This window comes from Xyrauchen texanus, chromosome 49, assembly GCF_025860055.1.
Source record: "Xyrauchen texanus isolate HMW12.3.18 chromosome 49, RBS_HiC_50CHRs, whole genome shotgun sequence".
NCBI classification, from domain to species: Eukaryota; Metazoa; Chordata; class Actinopteri; order Cypriniformes; family Catostomidae; genus Xyrauchen; species Xyrauchen texanus.
The window spans coordinates 3,125,381-3,149,884 of NC_068324.1; the positions used below are offsets into that span (position 1 = coordinate 3,125,381).

The 24,504-nt window shown below is 39.4% G+C and overlaps 2 protein-coding genes across 3 annotated transcripts; both read left to right on the forward strand.

Moving 5' to 3' along the window:
- The first annotated feature begins 708 nt into the window (after nt 1-708).
- Nucleotides 709-16,278, forward strand: LOC127640519 (inner centromere protein-like). Of its 2 annotated transcripts, XM_052123127.1 has the most exons (20): nt 709-857; nt 1,612-1,761; nt 1,919-2,026; nt 3,070-3,659; nt 3,807-3,858; nt 4,043-4,115; nt 4,253-4,385; nt 6,272-6,405; nt 6,710-6,847; nt 10,122-10,139; nt 10,615-10,724; nt 10,857-10,980; nt 11,063-11,185; nt 11,430-11,623; nt 11,702-11,801; nt 11,881-11,973; nt 13,233-13,319; nt 13,403-13,495; nt 13,933-14,080; nt 14,767-16,278. In XM_052123127.1, the coding sequence occupies exons 2-20, from the start codon at nt 1,622-1,624 to the stop codon at nt 14,952-14,954; spliced, it is 2,646 nt and encodes an 881-aa protein (XP_051979087.1). In that variant the 5' UTR covers nt 709-857; nt 1,612-1,621; the 3' UTR covers nt 14,955-16,278. The 2 variants fall into 2 exon arrangements, with proteins under 2 accessions (XP_051979087.1, XP_051979088.1); XM_052123128.1 differs by lacking the exon at nt 10,122-10,139.
- A 323-nt stretch (nt 16,279-16,601) lies between these two features.
- Nucleotides 16,602-21,696, forward strand: LOC127640637 (prisilkin-39-like). Its single transcript, XM_052123318.1, has 2 exons — nt 16,602-16,736; nt 18,761-21,696. Exon 2 carries the CDS (start codon nt 18,763-18,765, stop codon nt 20,293-20,295), a length of 1,533 nt encoding a protein of 510 aa, XP_051979278.1. The 5' UTR covers nt 16,602-16,736; nt 18,761-18,762; the 3' UTR covers nt 20,296-21,696.
- The last annotated feature ends 2,808 nt before the right edge of the window (nt 21,697-24,504 follow it).

Consider the following 24,504-nt stretch of genomic DNA (forward strand, 5'->3'; position numbering starts at 1 on the left):
AAAATAAGCACTCGTTTAAATAAAAATACACACATTTACATTTGTTTACAAAAGCTTGAATTTCAGAGTGAAAAGCTCATTTTGACACGCTAATCTGCAATAATTGTCAAACAAACAGCCTGGCAGGTTACAAACTCACCTATACTGTCGTCTTATGCGAAATATAACAAGAAAAGTTTGTAAAATAATGTTTATTATCGAGTTAGACACGTCGAGTCTCACGATGCTAGCAGGCTAGCTGCTTCTGTTACCATGGGAACAGTATGAAGCACACATTTTGGCATAATTCGTCGTCGAATTGTGTACTATATAAAATAGTGGCTGTTTTAATAATTTTATATATTGGTTAAACGTGTCGAAATAATTACATTTGTGTTTAATAGTAAGAATGAGAACTAAATCCAGCACAGAACGTTTAACGTTTGACTGTGTTTCCACGCGGAACAACGAACGTGGGAACGTCAGCGTGGATGCGGTGCTTTTTACTTTCTCATCCTGCATTGGACGGTTTGAATCAATGATTGGCATATGCATGCTCCAATGACAGTACAGACCCGCCTTTCCGGAAAAAGCTAAATTGTGATTGGTTAGATACGCTGTGACAGGCAGACGCATCCTTTAATCATAGAAGCGGTTGTTTTACAGCTCATTTATAATTCGTCAGATAAGAATTTTAAACTATTTAAACCGTTTTGAGCGGGTGCCGGAAAAACAAGAGACTGCCGTGTTGGGGAGTGACACGCTAGTTATTTTAGCATCTAATGTTTCTAAAAGAAAGAGTGGAAGAGGATTATACTTCTTTACCGGATTATTAGGTTTTCATTTTTGCGCAGCCATCGTCCATAAAGGTTTAAGAGGTAGATGGCGATTTTTAAATATAATTCTGCATTTGAAAGTTAGCTTTACTTATAGTAGTCATATACTATTCATATTTCATTTCAGTCACATTTGAGCCATTATAGATTGTGTGTATGTGAAAACAGTAATAATATATGTATGAAGTTTAACAAATATCTGCCTGGGCATGTTTGTTGGGGTTCAGTTTACAAATGTCCCGCAATAATAGACAGGTCGCATTTGAATTGAATTAAAAAAAATAAAGTAATGCGTTTATACTTTTCTGTTGTTCATGAGAAATGCAGTGTAAATACTGAATTTATCTGTTGTAACCCTACAGATATGGCAAATAAAGCTTTTTTTTTCCTTCTTTTTTTTCAGTTCTGGCCGCAAATGAGTATTTATTACGCTTTGCTTTTGTTGTCAGAATTTAAAATTCTGGATGGAAAAAAAGAGATGCATTGTGTTAAGTTTGCTTGAAATGCATTAGTATGCATGTAGAGAAGCTAGTGTGTGTGTTTTCAACATAACAAAGTTTTCTAACAGTTCCATCATTGTTCAGTGTAATTCTCTTTAATAACTAGTGTGATTATCAAATCCATGCAAGTTGTTTTTATCCCCCCAAAATGCCTGGTAAAAGCTGTGAGCTTTGTTTACTTTTTCTAACCATGTCATCTTTATTTGACAGAAAGGAAGTCCCACAGTTGTATTAATTTTGCTTTGCTTCATTCATCAAAATTAGATGCAAAATTAACCATTCTTGTGCACTTCCAGGGGCGCAACCATGAGTTCCTTGCCGGAGACCACCCATTCCCTCATGCAGGTTTTTAATGGGAAACTGCAGGATTTTACCAATGAGATTGAAAATGTCCACATGGTGTGGCTGGAGGAGATCCAGCAGGAAGCTTATCGCATGTTCTCCAGGTGAGGACACGTTAGTGGTACAGTTAGTATGATGTGGAAGGTGTTATACACTTCCATGCAGATGTGCATGAGTCACATCAGTTACCACCCAACAGTAACTATCAAGTTAATGGATTAGTTGAATTAGTTTGTGATCTGTGATGTTTTTGTGGTACAGTGACTTCAGCACAGAGCCAGAACTCATGCCAAAGACTCCATCACAGAAAAAGACGAACCGCAGGAAACGAGTGTCAATGGAGCTCAATGAGTCTCGCAGCAAAAGACGGTGAGACTTCATACATTTACACTTCACTGATGGCTATCTTGTTTGTTTTATAAAAGTGGTGCACCCATTACTGGCCAATATTGGAATTTTCAAACAGTAAATAATGTTTCTATGTCAAGTCTTAAAGAATTACACCATTATTCATCTTTTCTATAATATACTTCCATAAATTTTATAATATCTGGCATCATATTGGGTTTTTTGACCATTATATAGAAACAAAAGAGAGTTCCAGATTTTATTAGGCTTTTTTGCACTCTGGTTTGATTGGATGTCAGCCAAAATAGGATTTTGCAGATACCGGTAACCAGATGCCGTTGATTTGTGCCGATAACCAATAGTAATTAGTAGCTATCGGCACAGATTAAACATTAAAACTAATATATCGATCTATATATTGATCTCTAGCTTTTATACTGATCAGCCACAACATTAAAACCCCTGACAGCTGAAGTAAATAACATTTATTATCTTGTTACAATGGTACCTGTCAAGGGGTGGGATAAATTAGGTAGCAAATATAGTCATTTCATGAATTTCATGTGTTGGTAGCAGAAAGAATGGGCAAGGGTAAGGATCTGAGCGACTTTATAATATGCATATAGTAGTGTGTTGCCTTCTTGAGCATCAGTGAATGTTTGCACCTTGTGTAAGATGTGTGTATGAGTCCCTCAATGGTCATCAGTATCAAAAGCTGGATCTCATATCACAAATAAATACATTTATTTATTTCTAATACACCTCTGGAAAGTTCTTCACAGATACTTTTTTTTTTTTTTAATTAACTCAAAGCATTTATTGCTGAAACTGTGAAGGATGTGGTAAGGGGCCATTTGAATAAATGTTAAATTTATTTGTATTTTTCATCTTTTATAATACTATAAACTGAGGGATACTGCCGCTCCCTATACACATTTTACGCAGCATTCAAAGGTACCTTCTCCCTATAGGAGCACCGTCTTGCCTCCAATGTTTGCAGGTATCATTCAGATGCCTTTTGTATTGTGATTGATCATCAATGAGCGATGTTATCCTCTTTGTAGTTTCTCTAAGGGTAAACGCAGCAACCTGCGTCGCTCCTCGGTCCAGATGACCCTGAACACCATCTCTGAACTCGTTAAGCCACATGTTCCAGATGACAGCTCGGAGAGCGTGATGGAAGAACCTGCTCGCTGTACACGTCGCAACAAAACTACCACCACGGCCCAGGGCGAGCCTGTCAAACGCAGCACTCGCACCAAAGCCAAGAAAGAAATGGGCAAAGATGTAGTAGAGAACGTTCTTGAAGCAAAAGGAGCAGATGAGGTGCAGGATTCAGACTCTGGTCGGGATGAGATGCTGGTGTCTGAAGCAGTGGTAAAGATCAGTTCTTCAGAGCGCTTGAGTGCAGAAATGCTGCTGAATTCTGGACCGTCTCCGGGCCGAACTGCCAATAAAATCATCATCGCTGCGACTTTGACGACGACTCGGGACGCAGTGCAAAAATCAGCCCGCCGGTCACAGGTGGTACGTCGCTCGCTGGTGGGCCTCAGGCATAGCATGACCCAGGAAGCAGTGCGTAGGGCATCCCGGCGCTCCTTCCTGAAGAAGAAAGCAAGACTGGGCAACTCGACCTGCAGCAGCTCCGTCAGTGGTGAGACGTGCACAATTTGCATTTCATTAAGTGTTATTGCTGTGATTTACACAAATGAACATCCATTTACTTAAGCTAGCCATGCAGAATGATAAAGCATGCTCTTTTTGAAGTTTTGAGTGTGTGTTCATTGCATGATCTTTCCAGAGGACATTTGTATGGATGTAGAACCTGGCGACACGGAAGATAACGAAGAACTGTAAGTGGTTTGCTTTTACTTTTTCAGCTGTGATTGAGTGATGTAGTGTGGGTGAATATTTATATTTTTCATGTTATTTTATTTGATGCTTTACTTTAATGTGACTTGCAGAACATTCTTCAACTTGATCAAGGGCACAATGTCCACCTCGGCACTTCTAACCACTTTCTCTTCTCTGTTTAAGGGATGAAGTGGAACAGAAAGTGGCAGAACAAGCCACTGAATCCAACAATGAACCAAAAATTGCCCAACCTAAGGTATGAAGAACGAGTTTGTTTTGAGTAGTTGGTTTTCCTTTACCCTTGTTGATAAGAAATGCAACACCTGACAAACCAAACACTGATGATGATGGAAACTTAACCTGCATTTAACCGAAGCCTGTGTGTTTTTATAGGAGCCTGAACCAAAGATGGCTGAACAAAAGGGAATAGAGATAAAAGATGAACTTGCAGAAGAGATCACAAAATCTCCCACCACCAATGAGAACTGTCGTTTCACGCGATCCATGGCTCACACTTCAGAAACAGGTACACGTCTAAAGGTGCAAATACACAGCATTGACCAACAGGAAGTTGCTTGTTTTGGCAGTGACCTCTATTTTGAGTTATATAAAAAAAAAATATCCTGGCTCTTTCAAGCTTTATAATGGAAATGAATGGTACCTTAGATTTTGAACCCCCAAAAAAGCGCATTCATCCATCAAAAAAGTAATCCATATGGCTCCAGGTGTGCAAACGATGCGTTTTTGTAAGAAAAATATCCATATTTATGACTTTATAATCACTGGCTTCCGGTAACGATCGCCCACGCGTTCGAGAGAGTTGAGTTCTGGCGTATGATGTAGGCGTAGCGTAAACTCCGGTGAGAAGTGACGAACGAGAAAGGATAGAGGAAGCCAGTGATTATAGTTTAGTAGCAGTTGATTACAATCATGTATTGATATGTTGTGATTAGGGCTGTCGATTTTAACTCGTTAATTCAGTATGGTTATTATATAAAGCAATTATAATTATAAATGCAATTAATCATGTCCCTGAACCATAATAAGGAATATTCTTACCTTGGAGTACCAGGACCGTTTTCAGCTGGTACACACATCTGTACAGACAATATGTTTATGATGCGACACAACTAAAGTGAGACGCTCAAAGCGTCCATCTGATGTAGGTGTACAATGACGGGTCCTTAGTAAAGCCCCAATAATAAATCTATCTGGGACAGAACTAATTCAATTGCAAAATGTATTTCTGTGGACTGTAAGCCAGTGATCAGGTTTATGTTCAATCATGTAGAAATAAACCAATATATTGAATTCTAAAGCCACTTTTTGTGTTGTCTCATCAATGCTTTACTCGTCTGCCACAGTAATGTAATGTGATTATATTTATCTGATTTTTTTTTTTTTTTTTAGAAGATTTATGTATAATTTAAATAACCATTTATAATTGGTAATCTATTTGATTGTTTTTGAAGAGCTTTATCATCAAATATTTCTTTATGCGACTAATTGCACTTTAGTCGATTTAAATAAAATAATAAATAAATTGATCAATTGTCACATTATACATACATTTCTGCATATACATGGTGACATTTTTTATTTTTCACATATCCAAGCTAAGCTGGGGTCAGAGTGCAGGGTCAGCCATGATACAGCACCCCTGGAGCAGATAGTTTCAAGGGCCTTGCTGAAGGGCCCAACAGTGGTGTCTTTGTGGTGATTGGGCTTGAACCTTCTGGTCAGTAACCCAGAGCCTTAACCGCTGAGCCACCACTGCCCTATCGGCATATTGTGTTAATAATTGATAATTTTGCAACTCTGAAATGAGCTTCTCTCTACAGTCAGCTGCTTCTATGAGACTCCTGTATCGGACAAAAATTGAGCGATATTGAATCTGATCGTGATGACTTTAAAAAAAAAAAAAAAAGGACAATTACAATAAAATGGTACACCTTAAAGTTGAATGGTTAATTATTAAGATTTGTTCTTCGCAGTGCCAGTATGAAATCATGGTATATTTCAATGTTTTGAGTCTTGATGTATGTATCGCAATGTTGTTTATCCTATCATGAGGTAGCTGGCAAAACCTAGCCCTAGTCTAGGATAAGTCAAGTGTGTAATTTCTGCGCCACTGAGCAGAACTACAAAAATAAGCATAGTTTTCAAACATGCCCCCCCATCTGCAATTGATTATACAGAGAGCCCCCGAGGGAATTTTTATAGCACCACAGAGACACAGTGTTTACAGTCTGAGATAAATTAGCAAAGACAACGAAATAAATGGCTTATTTCCTTGTCTCTGCTGCATTGTAAGCAGGCATAGAAGAAAGCCTTTTTATCACTGAAATGTTACACGCTTCAACTTTAAGGTATAAAAGAGTCACACTTCATGAAATATGATTGTGTTTTTAGATGATAATGGCGCCTTGAAGAGCAAAGGAGAGAGCTCTGCACGCTCTGGTTCCAGACGTCGTGCAGCAGAATCTGGGGCCCAGGACATTAGCACACCCAAGAAGAAGCACTCCCCTCCAAAGAAATGCCTTACGGTATGAGTGTCTCTGACCACTAATAATGCTCATGGTAGTACTCCATTCACCAGCACTGGGATGCGGTCAAACTAAATCCATTACGACAGAGCCAAAACAAACTCTAGCATCCTGTTGAGTGCAAATGCTTCTGCAATAGTCAACATTTTCTTCTCTGTGGTTCTTCACATACATAAAGTGGTTTTTAATGATTTGTGGGAAATGTATCAGGGTAGAGAGCTGCTGTTCGCATTGAGAATTAGATTATTCGTACCAGCGGATGCATTATGGGTTCAGTTGAAGTAAGTTGTTTGTGTGTTTGTAGGCTGTTGCGCCACACATGCGCTCATTCATGCACACAGTGCAGAAGAACAAGATGTTGATGATGACCCCTGGATCTTTGGGCCGCTGCTCTGTTATGAAGTCCTTCATCAAACAATCCGGTGGCAATGTCGACTCCAAGGTTGTTGCTCCTCTCAGATTGACAGTTCTGTATGCGTTTCAGGGATTCAAACAATGTTATTTTTGAACAGTTGTCTAATTAAATAGAGGGTACCACTTTATATTAGGTGTCTTAAACTACTGTGCACTGAAGTTAAAATGCATGCAATACAATGTTCTTTTGGTGTAACTAGCAAAATTCTCAGATTCACATATGCTCCAACTGAGGTTGAGGTACCAGTTGGTTTAGGAGAAGGTTTAGTGTTAAGAGTCCATGTTAGGGGTTAGAGGTAAGGTTAACCATATACAGATGAAGTCAGAAGTTTACATGCACTTGGGTTGACGTCATTAAAACTAATTTAATCACTCAATAGATTTCATATTATCAAACTATTTGAAGCCAGTTGTTTAGGACATCTTAATTTTTCCAACAATTGTTTACAGACCGATTGTTTCACTTTTGTCAAGCCTTTTGTGCAATTAGCCAATTAGCTTTTGATTGGCTAATTGGTGTCAACTGTGGATGGATTTTAAGGCCTACCTTCAAACTCAGTCCCTCTTGGGACATCATGAGAAAATTAAAAGAAATAAGTCAAGACCAACACAAGTCTGGTTCATCCTTGAGAGCAATTTCCAAATGGCTGAAGGTACCACGTTCATCTGTACACACAATAGTACGCAAGTATAAATGCAATGGGACCATGCATTAATCATACAGCTCAGGAAGGAGACACATTCTGTCTCCTAGAGATGAACATAGTTTGGTGCAAAAAGTGCAAATCAATCCCAGAACAACAGCAAAGGACCTTGTGTAGATGCTGGAGGAATCAGGTTGACAAGTATCTATATCCACAGTAAAATGAGTCCTATATGGACATCAGCTGAAAGGCTGCTCAGCAAGGAAGAAGCCACTGCTCCAAAACCGCCATAAAAAAGCCAGACTACAGTTTGCAAGTGCACATGGGGACAAAGATCTTACTTTTTGGGTGAGGCTTGCAAGCTGAAGAACACCATCCCAAACATGAAGCATGGGGGTGTCCGTATATGTTGTGGGGGTGCTTTGCTGCAGGAGGGACTGGTGCACTTCACAAAATAGATGACATCATGTGGAAGGATATATTGAAGCAACATCTCAAGACATCAGCCAGGAAGTTAAAGCTCTGTCGCAAATGGGTCTTCAAATGGACAATGACCCCAAGCACACCTCCAATTTGTGGCAAAATGGCTCAAGGACAACAAAGTCAAGGTATTGGAGTGGCATCACAAAGCCCTGACCTCAATCTGGGTAGAACTGAAAAAGCTTGTGTGAGCAAGGAGGCCTACAAACCTGACTCCGTTACACCAGTTCTGTCTGGAGGAATGGGCCACAATTCCAACAACTCATTGTGAGAAGCTTGTGGAAGGATATCCAAAATATTTGACCCAAGTTAAACAATTTAAAGGCAATGCTACCAAATACTAACAAAGTGTATGTAAACTTTTGGCCCACTGGGAATGTGATGAAGGAAATAAAATCTGAAATCATTTCACATTCTTAAAATAAAGTTGTGATCCCAACTGACCTACGACAGGGAACGTTTTCTACGATTAAATGTCAGGAAAAACTGAGTTTAAATGTATTTGGCTAAGGTGTACAGTATTTAAACTTCTGACTTCAACTGTAAATACAGATGTAATTAAATGCAGGTACTTTAAATGCAAGGACTATGCAACAGCACAGATGTACATACAAAGTATGTCGTATCAAATGCTTTAGTTAAAGACACCTAATATAAAGTGGGCCCAGATGGAGAATAAAAGGTTATTCCAAGTAACTAACATTACTTGCAAGGCAGCACTGTATTGATATTCCTCAAACACTCTGGTTAAGGATTGTTCTAAAGCAAGGTCCACACTAATCCATTTTCAGCTACTATCTTCATTGATTTCTGCAGATAACCGATAGTTCCAAAAAGCAACTTCCAGCACAGATTAATCTGTAAAACTGATATATCCGTCTACATCTACTAGTAATGAATTGAATGTCAGTTACGTAAATCTGCTTATTAGAATTTAAAATGTAATGTTTCACTACCTTTTAAACAAAACAATTGGATAGCAGTCACTAATTACTTTGTAATAAAATCACACCCAACACTGGGTACTACTGAGCACTTAAAGTTTCTGGGTTCAGTTGAGGAAAATGTCGTTCCATTGTGAATGAAAGACGTAAATGTTGCAATACCACAAAAACCCATTAGTACGGATGTTGAGTCACACAAAAACCCATTAGTACAGATGTTGAGTATTACATTTCTACAATCTATCTTGAACTGCAAGTACAATCTCCATTCAAACTTTCACTGTGCTATCTGTTGTTTTTTGGAAACTTTTTTTTATTAATTGCAAATGGCAGGTTCTTAAACTTTCTTTCATTTTTAAATTGGTTCCAAAAGTTTCCCCGTTGATTTAAAATTCTATAGAATGTTCATTTTAAAATGTAACCGACAGCGATGTTCTCGTAAGATTTTCACTCTTAAAGTGATAGTTCAGCCAAAAATGAAAATTCTCGTTTAATCACCCTCATGCCATCCTAGATGTGTATGACTTTCTTTCTTCAGCAGAACACAAAGATTTTAGAATATTTCAGCTCTGAACGTCCATACAATGCAAGTGAATGGGGATCAGAACTCAAGGTCCAAATATCACAACGGAATCATAGAAGTTATCCATACAACTCCAGTTGTTAAATCCAAGTCTTTTGAAGCAATCCCGTTGGTTTTGAATGCGAACAGACCAGAATTTTACTACATTTTCACTTTACATCTTGCCATTTCAGTTTCTAGGCACGATCATGACTTCAAGCTCGATTGCACTTAATCGATATTACACTAATCAAGAGTGTATGGATGGCTTTTATGCTGCCTTTATGTGCTTCTTGGAGCTTCACAATTTTGGCCACCCTTCACTTCCATTGCATGATCAACATGGCTGAGATATTCTAGAAATCTTCATTTGTGCTCTGCAGAAGAAAGTCATACACATCAGAGATGTCGTGAGGGTGAATAAATGAGAGAATCTTCATTTTGGTGGCACTATCCCTTTAATTGCAGTTGGTCATTGCATATTTGCGTTGTGAATTATGATTTGGGGGACAGAAAACTCAATGTTAAACTCAAACCTAAGCTTCCTAAAATGTAAGATGTACTTAGCAAGTACATCTATGTCTTACAAAATCAAAAAATCTAGTTATCTGATATTTGTTCAAGTAAAAGTTGGAATATTTATTAATTGCGCTTCCTGTCTGTCTTCCTCAGTTGGGCTCCGGCTCTGTGGTGAGTATAAAAACTGTGAATCTGAACTGGGGTCCTTTCCAGATCAAGTCAAATCCAGTTCAGTTCAGAATTCACTTCTGTTTGACCCATTTCTCTATTATGAGTGGGTTTGTTGGTTAATTGGCATCTAAACTGGGTATAACTAAACTAGAATCGACACCATGCCCGTCTGAATTCAGATTATCACTCATGCTGTGTTTTTTATATTTGTCTTGGCTGTGTCTTCACTGTGGGATGGTGGTTCATATTCACTCATCTGTGGGTCTAATACATTTATTTCGATCTTTAATGTACCACTTTAGCAAATGCAATAGATGACTTCCTAATAACTGGTTTCATCGTGAGTCACAACATTAAAGTACTGACTTGTTTTAACCCAAGCTTTCATTCTTCTCATTTAAAACCTCACTAAAGTCACTTAATCACTGTGGTTGTTTTAAATGCTCCCTCTAAAATCACGTCGCTTCACCTCCAGGAGCGGGAACGACAGAAATGGGACGCTTTGAACAAGAAGATAGAACAAGAGAATGAACGAAAGAAAAAGAGCGAGGAGGAGAGAAGACTTAAACAAGAAGAAATGAAAAGGTGTGAATGTGCTTTTATTGCGGAGCATGGTCTGTTTTAATTGCACTCGGACGTGTGACAATCTGAGTTATTGCACATCTAGTTTTAGTGTGAATGCAAATCCGGACTCAAAGTGAATTCTGTCCACTTTAGGAAGCGAGACGAGCGTTTGAAACGTGTTGTTGAGGCTCGAGTGAAAGGAGAACAGGAGAAGGAACAAGAAAAGAAAAAGAAGATTGAAGAAAAAATGGCGCAGCTGGAAAAGAAAAATGACATGGTTTGTTCACGGAGCATCTCGAGAGGGGAAACTCGTATGTTCTGGTGTGTTCCTTTTGCTTTAGAGTTTTGTTGTCTCTCAGATGCGAGTTGAGCGGTTGGCGGAGGAAAAGGCCAAGAGGAAGGTGACCACTAAACGACAGGAAGAACTGGAGCTGCGCAAGAAGCAGGAAGAAGCAGCCAGACTAAAGAAACTTCAGCAAGTTGTAAGTCTACACCAGCGATCAGAGTGGAGAACCTTTTATTAAAAATTACATTTTTACAGCGTTCTAGATGATGTCAAAGTGTAATGAACCCTGTCTTTGGGTCTGTCAATCTGCCAAGTTATTTGAGTTTCACTTACATGGTAGTGAAATGTACTTTAGATATTCTTTGGTTTAAGGTGATGTTTTTGATGTTAAGCTGCGAACAAAGGAAGTATTTTAATATGTACTTTGGTTATATTTTCAGGAGGAAGAGGAACAGCGACACCAGGAGATGCTCTCCAAACGCAAGGCCGAAGAGGAGCGAGAAAAAGCACGCAAACAGGCCGAAGCCACGCGCGCTCTGGAACTGAAGAAGGAACAAGAGCGGGAGAGAGAGAAGGAACGTGAGCGGGAAAGGGAACGTGAGAGGGAGCGTGAAAGACAGGCCGCAGCTGAGAGGTTGGCGTTTCTTTTTGTTTGAGTTTTCCATTTAAATAACGTTCAAAGATATTAAACGTTTGTGTCGGTGTCCCATAGAGAGAGGCTAGAGAGAGAGAAGGCTGTCGCTCTTCAAAAGGAACAGGAGAGAGCAGCCAAAGAGAAAGAAAGGAGAGAGATGGAAGAGAAGAGGAGGATGGTGAGAAATTTAGTTTATGATGCAATAAATGTCATCAGAGTTTTTTGGTTGTTGACGGGCATATGTGTTCCTTCAACAGGAGGAGCAGAGGAGGGCTGAGGAGAGGGAGGCCCAACAGAAACGTGCTGCTGCTGCAGCCTCCGCCCCGGCGCCCCCTACTGTCACAGCACAGGTAATGCACATACTGTAGATGGACAATGTGCTTTGAGTAATGGTGCTCTGACAAATTACATTTACAGTGTTTCATTAAATTAGTATGTTGAACGTGTTTATATAAATTAAATATCTAAATATTTTATTACTATAATGACTATTTCAATTTTTATTTAAAATTGTTAAAAAAAAAAAAAAAAAAACTTAATAAACCTAATAAAATATATTACAATCTTTAAATAAAAACTTGTACATTTAAAATGCATTTTATTCAAGATTAAATGCATTTATGCATGTTATTTTATATTAAAATTAGCATACATTTTAATAGTTGGAATTTAAAGATTTTTTTTTTTTATGAAAAGTTATAGTAATATGGAAATATTTTTATAAAACATTAATTTATACAAATTTTCTGATTTGACCATTAATGATTATGACTCAATGCAAAATATTTCATACTACTACTATTCATTATACAATAAATAATTACTATAGTTTTTTTTTTAAGTAATTCATTTAATATAAACTAACATGTATAAAATGTATTTCATCTCGTATAAAACTAAGTTTAATATAGAATTATTAAAGTCATAAGATTATAAAATGTTCATTTTGAATATATCGCATATACATATTTGGCATGTATAGATTTAAAATAAATGGTGCACAGATTAATAACGTTTTGCATTGAGCCATAATAAGTACTGCTATTAATGTGTTTGTATAAATTCAGTACATTTTATATAAAATGTCATTTTACAATCCATCTATCTTTAAATTCCATCAATTAAAATATATTTTATTTACAAATATAATTTGTATTTTAAAATACATTTTGTGCAAGATTAAATCCATTCTTATACAAATTGTATTAATTATTATTAATGCTTTTATGCAAGTTCATACTAATTAAATATATATCGTTTTTTTTTATATATATATATATTTTGCATGTATACATTTTCAAAATGGTATGTTACGTTCAATCAGAACACGTGCTTTATAAAAAATATTATGCATTTAAAAAGGTAATACTTTAGTTCAAATGTGTTAATCGTGTGTGTGTGTGTGTGTGTGTGTGTGTGTGTGTGTGTGTGTGTGTGTGTGTGTGTGTGTGTGTGTGTGTGTGTGTGTGTGTGTGTGTGTGTGTGTGTGTGTGTGTGTGTGTGTGTGTGTGTGTGTGTGTGTGTGTGTGTGTGTGTGTGTGTGTGTGTGTGTTAAATTTTGCCTATATATTTTCAATTTAAATTGTTTTGCTAAATTTTTATTGTACAGATTTCTGTCACAAAAACACAAGCAGCCAGTATGCTCAACACAACCATAACAAAGGGATCTGCTCTGAATGTTACTGTAGATATTGAGGTAAAAGCTTTCTTTTCCCAGTATTGTTAATGTCTATTAGTCTCACCACAGAGCTGAAAAACAATAAAGGCTGTTTTCCTCAGAACTCTGTTATGAAAACTCCAGTTGGTAAAGGAGCTGCTCACAACAAGACTGTAGATCACGGAAACGCACTCAACGTTACAGTCGACATAGAGGTGAGGTCATGGCAACTGGTATGAGGTTTGTTTTCCATACTAGAGGACATCGTGTTGGACTGTACAAGTAAATGTGTAATAGTGTCTAGAGAAGGAAAATCATGAACCGGTTGGATTTATTTTTTTTCAAAATAGTTCCACTCATTTACTGTACTTCAAGTTTTATGCCGTAAATTATTGGCTGCCGAGAGCATGAAGCCATTGGAATTCAGGAGATGAAAAGAAACAAAAATTGCCTATTTTTTTATTTTTATTTTATGTTAATAATAAATGTGCATATTGTTGTGCCTGTGCAAATCATGCCTTTCAGTCAGTGTTTACAACTTTTGGTTCTGTGTCCTGAAACAAAACCCATTGAGACCCACTGCTGTAAAACAACCATCTAAGATGATTAATAACATCTGGTTTGTGACCTCATTTTTATTCCCACTTCACAGCAATCTCCACAGTCCTACCAGATCACTCCTAAAGGCCAGAAGGTGACCGTTTTGATGAATCCTGAAGATTATGGCATGGACCAGAAAAGCGACGACTCCACGGATGATGAATCTGCTCCCAGAAAACCCATCCCATCCTGGGCTGAAGGTACGATACTTCCTGCCAATTTTCCAACTTATTTTCCATCTGTGCACTTTAGGTCCGAGAATAAGTCAAAATCTTTGCGGTGTCATTGCATGAGTAATTTTCTATCACGCTTAGCGGTATCAATCTCAATAGTTATTTTTGGGTCTGGGTATCTCAGCGAGTATTGACGCTGACTTCCACACCTGGAGTCGTGAGTTCGATTCCAGGGTGTGCTGAGTGACTCCAGCCAGGTCTCCTAAGCAACCAAATTGGCCCGGTTGCTAGGGAGGGTAGAGTCACATGGGGTAACCTCCTCGTGGTGGTGATTAGTGGTTCTCGCTCTCAATGGGGCGTGTGGTGAGTTGTGTGTGGATCGTGGAGAGTAGCATGAGCCTCCACATGCTGTGAGTCTCCGCGGTGTCATGCACAACGAGTCACGTGATAAGATGCGCGGATTGACGGTCTCAGAAGCGGCAACTGAGACTTGTCCTCCGCCACCCGGATTGAGGCAAGTAACCGTGCCACCACGAGGACCTACTAAGTAGTGGGAATTGGGCATTCCAAACTTTGTGTGTTGAAATTCAATAATATAAAAAAAAAATTGTAAAGTCTAGTTTTTAAATAATCAAGGTGCACTTGTTAATATTTGTTTTGTTGTGCTGATAACTAGCAGTGTATATTTATTATATATCTTATTTTATATGCAGGTATGCAGTTGCAGCAGGCTATCATGAAGCAGTATTATCACCCACTGGATCTAAATTCACATTTCGGAGATCCCGAACCTCCCAAGCTGGAAGAGATCTTCCGGCGGACCAAACCTCGCTTCTTTAAGCGCACTAGCTCAGCTGTTTGGCATTCGCCGCCACGCTTGGGGAAAGTGGGCAATCATTAGTGAATGTTCTTTTTTTTGTCTTGTCTTTTATACTTAAAGCGTACTTCTTTAATAAAGCCCTTCAAAAAAATCTATATGTAATTAGATTAGACAACAACAAAAAAAAGAGCAGAATGTGTAATTAAGATTACACAGCAGAGGAGGATTAGTGCTCGGTTTCTCTTTGATTTACCTATCTATGTATTTAAAAAGCATCTCGCATAATAAAATCGGAAATGTACACCGGAGATGCTACAACAGTGTAGATGTAGAAAACATAGGGCGGCATTTGCCAACAAATTTCACATCGCAGAAAAGTGTTCTGGACTGTCAAAAGGTATTTGTGCACTTTCTCATTTCAACCTAATGTGGTTGCAATGCACCTGCTGTAATTCTTTGCTTTGTAGCTACTTTGACAATTTCTCTTGAGGTTAGAAATGAAGCTGAATTGAAATAGCTTTACATTATTTTCACTTTTCAGCACTGTAACTTTTGGAAAAATAAAACTTGTTGTTGTAATAAGTATTTCTATAAAATGATATGCCTGACTTTCAGAAATATGCTCTGGTCAAGCTTAGACAAATCTTTCTTTACACAATGCTGGGAAATAAACAGGATGGAAATAATGAGCTAAAGTTGGATGTCACTTCCGGAGTATTGTAAAACACTAATCCGATGGAATGTGATGTTAAAGGAATATTCCGGGTTCAATACAAGTTAAGTATCTTCTTAGTGGGTAATGTTTAAGGTGTTAAAAACATGCTGATGCTTGGTCAAGATAACAGTTTTTAATAGTGCCTCACCAGAGTGTGTAGATGATATGAAGCAATTGGTCAAGAGATAAATTATGTTGATATCATTTAATTGTTCTGAGTTGTAATGACAGCCAACAATAGCACAAGTTGAACCTGAAATTCATTTTTACACCAAGTAACACTTGAATGGTTCCTCTGGATCGACTGTGTTCCTTTGGGACACTTTTTTTTTTCTTTATATCTATCATTTTGGCAGTGTTAATCCCAATGGCATAAATTATGCCAAAGGTGTGTATTTTGGGGGGAATTTTTATAATTCAGCCTCAGTTCCTATAATACACTGTGTACACAAAATGGACTAGGACAAAAATGTCCCCATTGAAACCCATTCAAATGGTAATATTTGATCCCAGTGCCATTAAAACATAAAATCAATGATATTATGCTGGAGTCATGCCTGGCTTCAAAATTGCAATTTTATATTTTCCACCAGATTTTTCTCATGTTTAGCCTATGGAGCAAATTCATGCTTTTTCCATATTCTCTGTTTGCTGTATTATAGAGCACTGCAGGCCAATCGAATAAATTATGCAGCTAAAATTGTGTGGGGGTGTGTGTGTAAAAAAACTAAAATCAACAACAGTGGCATTATGTGAACGAACGGTCATTTAAAGGGTTAAAATCCTGAAAATAAATGAATATGTGGTGGTTATGATCAAGAATGATGTACGTGAACGTTGAAAATAATATTAATATTTAAGGCAGTTTTTTTAACGCGGACATTTTTGTCCTCCAAGGACTTCTGAGTAACTTTTTTTAATTGACGCACAAGGGTTAAACGTCTGCTAAATGAATAAACATGAAGTATTGATTTACCCGAACCCGCGTGACAATGGTGTCACTGAGGGTGGATTAGTGACAACGCGCATGCGCAGAGTGGCTCGTATGTAGAACGAGCACGGTAGTGGAAAGTTTCATAGTCACTAACGGGGACGCGCATCCAAGGGACATTAACCACAGGGGAGAACGCGCTGAAATCAAAAAAGAGGTATTGTATCTGCATAAAGGTGTTTTTTTTATTATTATCTTGTACATAATCGACTGTAATGTAATTATTCGTCGTTGTATTATAGTTGGTGATTGTACTGTATAACAGGTGCAGTTCACGGGCCTAATATAGTTCCGCTATTTAAAGCGTTAGTGAATTGACGCAACCTGATTTCATTTAAATTATAAACCGGTCAGGAATCAGAGTCCATATTTGCATATTATACACAATAAATTGCTTACTAGGATTGTGCGCAATTATATAACATGTTATGTAAGTATTTAAGAAAAAAATGAAACGGCTAGTGCTTGTTTATAATTTAGTGGGTAATACTTTTATTTGATATTGTGTTATAATTATGTCTTTTTAAGATAATGTAATATTTTTAAGATGGATTTTGTTGAACGCATCGGATGAGAAAGCCTCGGATGGGGTCGGAAATGGCTTCCAAACAGTCACACACGTAGGCCAAACACCATCAAAATATAGGCTTGTATTTTCATTAACGTCGTTATACTTATCAAGAAGGTATGAATATACTCCTGTTCCGATGAACTTGATTTCTGATATCTATCTGTCTTGTTACATTATTGTATTTTTATCTAAAGCGCGTGAAATAATTCGTTATGACGTCATACTTGGTTTGACATTAAGGAGAACACCACAGAGTATGTGAGAAAGTTTCCTAAATGTAGATCACTTCCCTGCAAATGACAGTCATGAGTAATTTTAGGCAAACCCACTTAAATCATTTTCTCACACTGAAAATTGAGTGTGTTTACATGTAATCCATAGGGGGTAGGATGTTCCAGAAAATAGGGGTCATGTTCTAAATCTTATTAGTCTCTCTTTAAGTATGACATGGTGTAAGTGGCTTGTTGCCACATACGCTGACCAGCTACAACATTAAAACCACCTGCCTATATTGTGTAGATCCTCCTCGTGCCACCAAAACAGCGTCAACCTGCATCTCATAAAAGCATTCTGTGCTGCTATTCTTCTCACCACAATTGCACAAAGCGGTTATCAGAGTTACCATAGACTTTATCAGTTCGAAACAGTCTGGCTATTCTCTGTTGACCTCTTTCATCAATAAGGCAAGAACAGCCACTCACTGGATGTTTTTTTTTTTTTTTGGCACCTTTCTGAGTAATCTTTAGCGACTGTTGTGTGTCAGATGTACTCAAACCAACTCATCAGGCAACAAAAATCATCCATGTGCTTATCTAATCAGCCAATCATGTGTCAGCAGTGCAGTTCATAAAAGCATTCAGATACGGGTCAGGTGGTGAGAAGAATATAATCTCAGAATGCTATTCTGAGATGCGGGTTGGCGCTGTTTTGGCGGCATGAGGGGGACCTACACAATATAAGGCAGGTGGTTTTAATGTTGTGGCTGATCGGTGTATACTGCACACTCATGAGATGCTATTTGAAAACATAAAAACATGTACTTTTCAGACAATTTGTGGTCAAGCATATTTAATCAAATCATTATAAAAACCTGACAAAGCAAGAAACCCATGAGACTTTGAGATTATTGGTTTGTTTGATTAAAAAAAACACTGTTTTCCATCTAAAAGGCATTTACATGACTAGCCAGACGCGCATTAGAAGAGAAGTATCACGCATCATGTCACGGGTAGGACAAGGCACAGGTATCGCACACAGGACGTGTCGATGCCGTGCAGGTGGTAGTCCAAAGTTGTGAGTCATCATACACAGTTACGAAGGTTACGAACGAATAGTGACGTTGATGAGTTTGCAGGTTGATGTATGAAACTGGTGTAACTGCACAAAAAGAACGATTAGAAATGGAGACGTTTATTATGCAATATCTCTATATGTTGCCTTGAATATGCTCCATTCAAGATGTAAAAACACAAGATGTATTTGTAACTGATACATATACACAATGTATCAGCCAGTGATGTCTCAAGTAAATAATCTATGTCCTTTGATAAATTTGGGTCGAATTTAATGTTCTCCTTCACTCTATTGAAACTCTCTTTCTCTTTTCACAGAAATGGGTCGTCTAACCGTACTATTTCTCTTGGCTCTTGTGGTCTCAGTTGTGTCCAAACGAGCTGGGGGTAGTAAAGGTGGATTCAGCTGGGGCAAAGCTGGTGGTAGCTCAAACAAAGGTGGCAGCAGCAACTCTAAAGGCTCTTCATCTCAAGGGTCACACTCGGCCCCAGCAAACTACCCTCGCCAACCTCAAGTACCAAATCAGAATCCACCCCCCTACCCTGGACGCGGTGGTAACCCAGCACCAGGTGGTTACCCAGCACAAGGTGGATACCCACCGCAAGGTGGTTACCCAGCACAAGGTGGATACCCACCGCAAGGTGGTTACCCAGCTCAAGGTAACTACCCAGGGCGTAGTGGTTATCCAGGACAAGGTGGTTACCCAGCACAAGGTAGCTACCCAGGTGGTTCTTACCCCAACAGGAATCCTGGACAAGCTGGAGGGTATGGAAACCCCTACCCAGGTGGAGGCTCTTATCCAGGGTATCCAAACCGAGGGGGTTCCTACCCTGGTGGGGGTGTGGCAGGAGCAGGCGCAGGCGCATATCCAGGTGCTGCCCAGTACCCTTACTGGAACCCCAATAACAAAATCATGAGCCCAGGCTATGGTGGCAACTACGGTGGTCAAGGGTACGGTGGTGGTAGATCGCCTTTCGCCCAGTCAGTGCAGAACATGGGTATGGCCCCTTCTTACAACTCAAGGGGGTTTGGCAGGCAGGCAGTTATGGCTGCTGGAGTAGGGGCAGTGGCTGGAATGGCTCTGGGATATGGCCTTGGGAGTTTCCCCCGCCCCCATTTTAATTTCCACAACCCGCAGGAGGAATACTACTATAATAACTACATGTACAGACGTTATGGCCAAACACCCCCTAATGGTAATGTGAATCAGAATGGGAATACCAACTCTCAAGGTGGCAGGCCAGTTGATTCTGGTTTAACCCCTGAGGGTCAAGGAAAGATTAACCCATATGACATCTTCCAGAATACTCCACCTCAGTCATTTGACAACTTCATGGACAAATGCATTAAGAGAACAGACTTGCTGCGACAGGAAAGTAGATCGAGGAGATTCACGGAGTTCCCTGAGCCTGAAGCTACACTAGGTGGCGAACTTGGAGTCGAGGACAACAGTCCCAGGGTCGCTCAAGAAGATGCCATGAGCAACAACAGTACAGTTGAAAAAGCCACGTCAGAAACCAGTTCAGATACCACCTCGTTTGTAACCTCAAAGCTGTCCGAAACACAGAGTCAACCTCAAAGACAGATTCAGGAAATTGCAGCAGAAGATGCCAAGGAAGACGACGATACCGTGAGCATTATGGAGATTGGCTATCCTGTGCTAATTGAGCAAATGAAGGCACGGCGTTGTGTCGAGCTGTATATGGTCTACGCAGAACAGCATGCAGAAAAACAGATGCAGCAACGCAGCAACATCGATGATCAAACCAACAGTGGCAGTGGTGACCTGCATGGACCCCTTAACCATGGAGTCATGCTACTCCTTACTAGCATTCTTGCCTGTTATCTTTAGTTGCCTGCTACATTAACATTACTGGAAAGGGTTGCAGGTGACACCATTGAGGCAAATGTGTGAAAATATGATTGAAAAATATCACCCATCATATTTTATTTTAGGAATTAATCTTGGATGTTTATAGCATACCCTAAGGTACTGTAGTTTTTAAAAACTACTTTTAAAAGAGTCAAGTGAAAGTACCAACACTTGGTTTCATTTAATGAGCCACCTAATAATTTGACATCGGCATTGGTGTTCATGTCAACACATTTCATACTTAAAACTTTGCATAAGAGTTGAAAACGTTTGCATACACTGTATTGTCTTTTTCTGAAATGACCAGTTGTTCAGTTCCTATCACTGCCAGTGACGTTGCATGTGGTTTTGTACACACTTCTACTGACTTCTCTTCCAAAACATTATATTGCATGACACTTTATTAACCCCAGTTTAAACTAAGAGATGCATGGTATTTGAGTTTCGCCCGTTGTTTTTCACTGGCAACAGCTATAGAGACAAAGCAGCCATGGCTATAATTTTTGTATGACATACCCATACCCAGGGCTGGACTGGTAATTTGGCACAACAAGCATTTTCCCGGTGGGCCGATGCACTTTGGGGCCGATCAGGGGAGGACTGGCCATCGGGAGAGCCGCGTTAAGCTAAAATGAGCCGCTGTGTTATGCAGAACGGACCACAAATAGGTGCCGCGATATGCAGAAAAGGACAGCGAACACCCCCCCCAAACAACAACTATTGGCTCAACCCATAACACCCCCCCCCCCAAACAACTTTTGGACCAGTTGCTATGTAAAATCCTGGGCCAATTTCTCTTCCCAGTCCAGCCCTGCCCTTACCCATTTTTTCCCTGTTCTCATGACCTCACTCCTACTTGTGTAGTAAATGTTGAAAATCTTGTGTTAGTGATTTCTATTTTTGATTCTTTCTACTTTCTACTGACACATTTATTATTGTTAAGTTATGAAGTTTTTAATAGTTTTTTCATAGCCCTCCACTGTTTGTTTTATTTATTTTTTAGTTCATCTGAATGATCATATCTGTTAGGTTTCAGCCTATTACATTTAATATATATATATATATATACACATGTATTACATATATACATTACATGGAAAAACAGAATATTTAGCACATCTTGTTACGCTCTACAAAGCTGTATGAGTTTGTTGCTGTGGTTTCTCTAAACAATTTTGCTAAACACTCAAATAGATTATCAACCTAGTTTAGCAATCATTTACCTAGATGGACTGTGGCAACCACTGGATGAACAGCAGGAGGCAGTGCTTAAGGCTCTATTGTTACTCAGCTGCATATGTAATGTTATGCTTTTGAGATATTTTGAATGTTTAAATTTTTTTAAATGTTGCTATCACTGAGAATAAATTGATTATGAACCTGAAATGCTTGTCTGTCTATGCATTTTATATTTTAAATGGAAGGTATATGACAAAACATAATTTATATGACACTTCTTAGCGGCTGTTCACACTAAACGCGGTTTTGCGCATCCGTCTGCAATGTTTTTCAATTGTCCTTTACCCACTTTACATTGCCCACATAATCACATGCGCTAACCGCAAAAACAAACACTTGTTTTTCTCTGACTTTCTCATGTTGACATATGCGGCCATCAAAAAGAGACTGGTTAACTAATTGGCAGCTTAATTACTGAGTGGAAAACTGCTAGCCCTATGTGGCTGAATGACTATTAGGATTGTCAAAATCCAAATACACAATTAACTACATCAATACACACACAAAGGTGAATCCTATCAGAACCATTTATCATCACCTGTGTGTTTTGTAATTTAAGTCAACCCTTGGGAGATAGACTTTAGCCAAGCAAAGTATCATAGGAGATGAAAGTCCCCTGATTGGTGATCATTAGTGTGGTTAACCAGGCAGAGCAAATGTGCACACACAAACACAGATATGAATGACAACCATTTTTATGATGTAATATGAGATCATATTACCCCAAGTTTCCTTGACCTCTGTGAGCTGGCCAAATCACTCAAGAACCTCAAGTTTAGGTTTGCGGTGACACCCAAAACTACCCTTACTTGAGCTTGACATCTCCCAGCCTCAAGGGTTGTTTAACGCTCCTAAAGCTTTTTTTTTTCCTGGAGTAAAAAGTGTGACATCCACCCCTGCGATCCAACAAAATACCACTTTAAGTTCCACATTTGTGACCGTTACATATTGCAAATGCAACATAATCTGTTGGCTGGGTCAATATCTGCTGGTAATTAGATCGGAAGACGAATTGATAATGAAATTATGGGCATATGAAATTGCAGTTATGTTGTCAATAAGTAATAGAATTACCCAAATACTAAGAATATCCAGTGTGACGGAACTAGGCCTGGTTGTTGGTTATCTTGGAACATTAGGAGACATAGGAAACAAGGCCATCACCTCAAATTCATTCTACTAGAACTTGCGGCCTCCTCGTGTGATCCTCGGATATCACAGAAGAGGCAGGTGTGAGGGTGCGGGAGGCTGAATCATCCTTCAGAACGAGGGTGATTTGCAAGCAGATGGTCTTGAGACTCATGCCCTAGCAGTGAGGGTAGACTGTCTTCATAAGAGCTGACACTGTGTGGGCCAGACAGAGAATGGTCTGACAGCAGGATGTGTCTCAAGGAACAAGGAACATTTAGGGAATAACACGTAAGCGACTCTTTTAATATATACATATTTCACACAATATACAATATAAGATTCCGCTCGCTGACTCGTGTAGTCGATGGCAAAGCAGTAGAGGGCTTCTAGACGAGAGATGAATCGCTGTCTTGAAGGAAGAAAATTCTGAGGAATGGTGTTTGTGCACCTGCTTTTATAGCAGACAGCTTTGCGCCTACAAGGGCGGGGCTCAAACACCATAGCCAATATTAGAAAATTGGAGTTATTGTAGAGGGTTTCAACTAGGTCGTGTGGAAGGACAACTCCCCTTATGCGTTAGCACGCATGTCATGTGTACTGAGTCACAAGGGAACCAAATTATACTTTGGCCTATACTCTTTTGACCGTGAGTCCATATGTATGTGTTCGATGCATGCACACTACGACTGCTTTGTGATACTCTTCAGCACAGTTGGCACAACGGCAGGCGCATGCGTCGAACTCGTCCGTATGGACTCACGGTCGAAAGAGTATAGGCCAAAGTATAGTACACTTCGGTTTTCTGTGTGCTGGTAAATCCCACGTTCGCGTCTTTGCATGTCGTTGGTGCATGAGCCTGTCTTTGACAATGTTTAAAGAGCAAAGTGACAAGGCAGCAGTACTGCCGCTCCCTAGTCTGCATAGGGGACCAACTCCCTAGGGGGTCACCAGAAATTCCACCGGATCCCCTTACTCACACGTTATACATTATTCAAGAACCCGAAAGCAGTTGTGGAACACAGATGATCATATCACGTGAACCCCACCCCCGCCCACCTGCGTAGGGCATCACTTTGGCCAGTCAAGGCAGTCCTAGTGCACATGAGCAAAATGCATCCAAATGGGCTCGTGGTAACTAGAGTATACTTTCAAAGGCTGCGGGCTGGACAGTGCACGAGACGGAATGGCACGTGCCAAAAACAAAGTATACCCTAGATTTCCCAGAGAGCACAGGTACATCTCAGAGATTTCGATGTTTTGGATCTTTTCATCTGAAAAGCATCAAAATCGATTTAACCTTTGCTAAACATCTTAAAAAGATCAGAATTACAAACATTCTGTAAGTCATCTGCTGAATGTCTTACTGACATCTGAGAGGAAATGTCTTATAGACGTATTGCAGATGTAACTAGTCCTGGTCACCCCGCTCCGAACGGGACTCGAACCAGCGTCTCCAGCATGAGAGGCAGGTGCACTAACAAGGAGGCTAAAGGCTGCAGCCTCTAGCGTCAGTCGCTAGTGCACCACTTGAGGACAGGAGAGTGAGGTTTACACACTGCACAGCTATCTACCAGCTGGCTGCCGTTACACTCACCCCTCTAAACCTCACTCCCATCCGGGTCACGGCACCATTGTAACAGTTCTTAACTTCATATCTGCGTTGTGTGTAATAATAGAGACCACCAACACCATCTCACGCCTTGGGTGGATCATTTAATTCTGTTAAAACACATTCAAATGTGATGATCAGTTTCACAGCATTCTTACAAAATGCTCCACCACAATCACTCTCTTGACTGGCGCGAAAATGAATGACCT

Coding starts and splice junctions, on each gene's coding strand:
- LOC127640637 (XM_052123318.1), top strand. CDS start 18,763: ATGGGTCGTCTAACCGTACTATTTCTCTTGGCTCTTGTGGTCTCAGTT.
- LOC127640519 (XM_052123127.1), top strand. CDS start 1,622: ATGAGTTCCTTGCCGGAGACCACCCATTCCCTCATGCAGGTTTTTAAT. Junction 11,186..11,429: donor TAAAGAAACTTCAGCAAGTT/GTAAGTCTACAC, acceptor TTATATTTTCAG/GAGGAAGAGGAACAGCGACA. Junction 11,802..11,880: donor TGGAAGAGAAGAGGAGGATG/GTGAGAAATTTA, acceptor TTCCTTCAACAG/GAGGAGCAGAGGAGGGCTGA.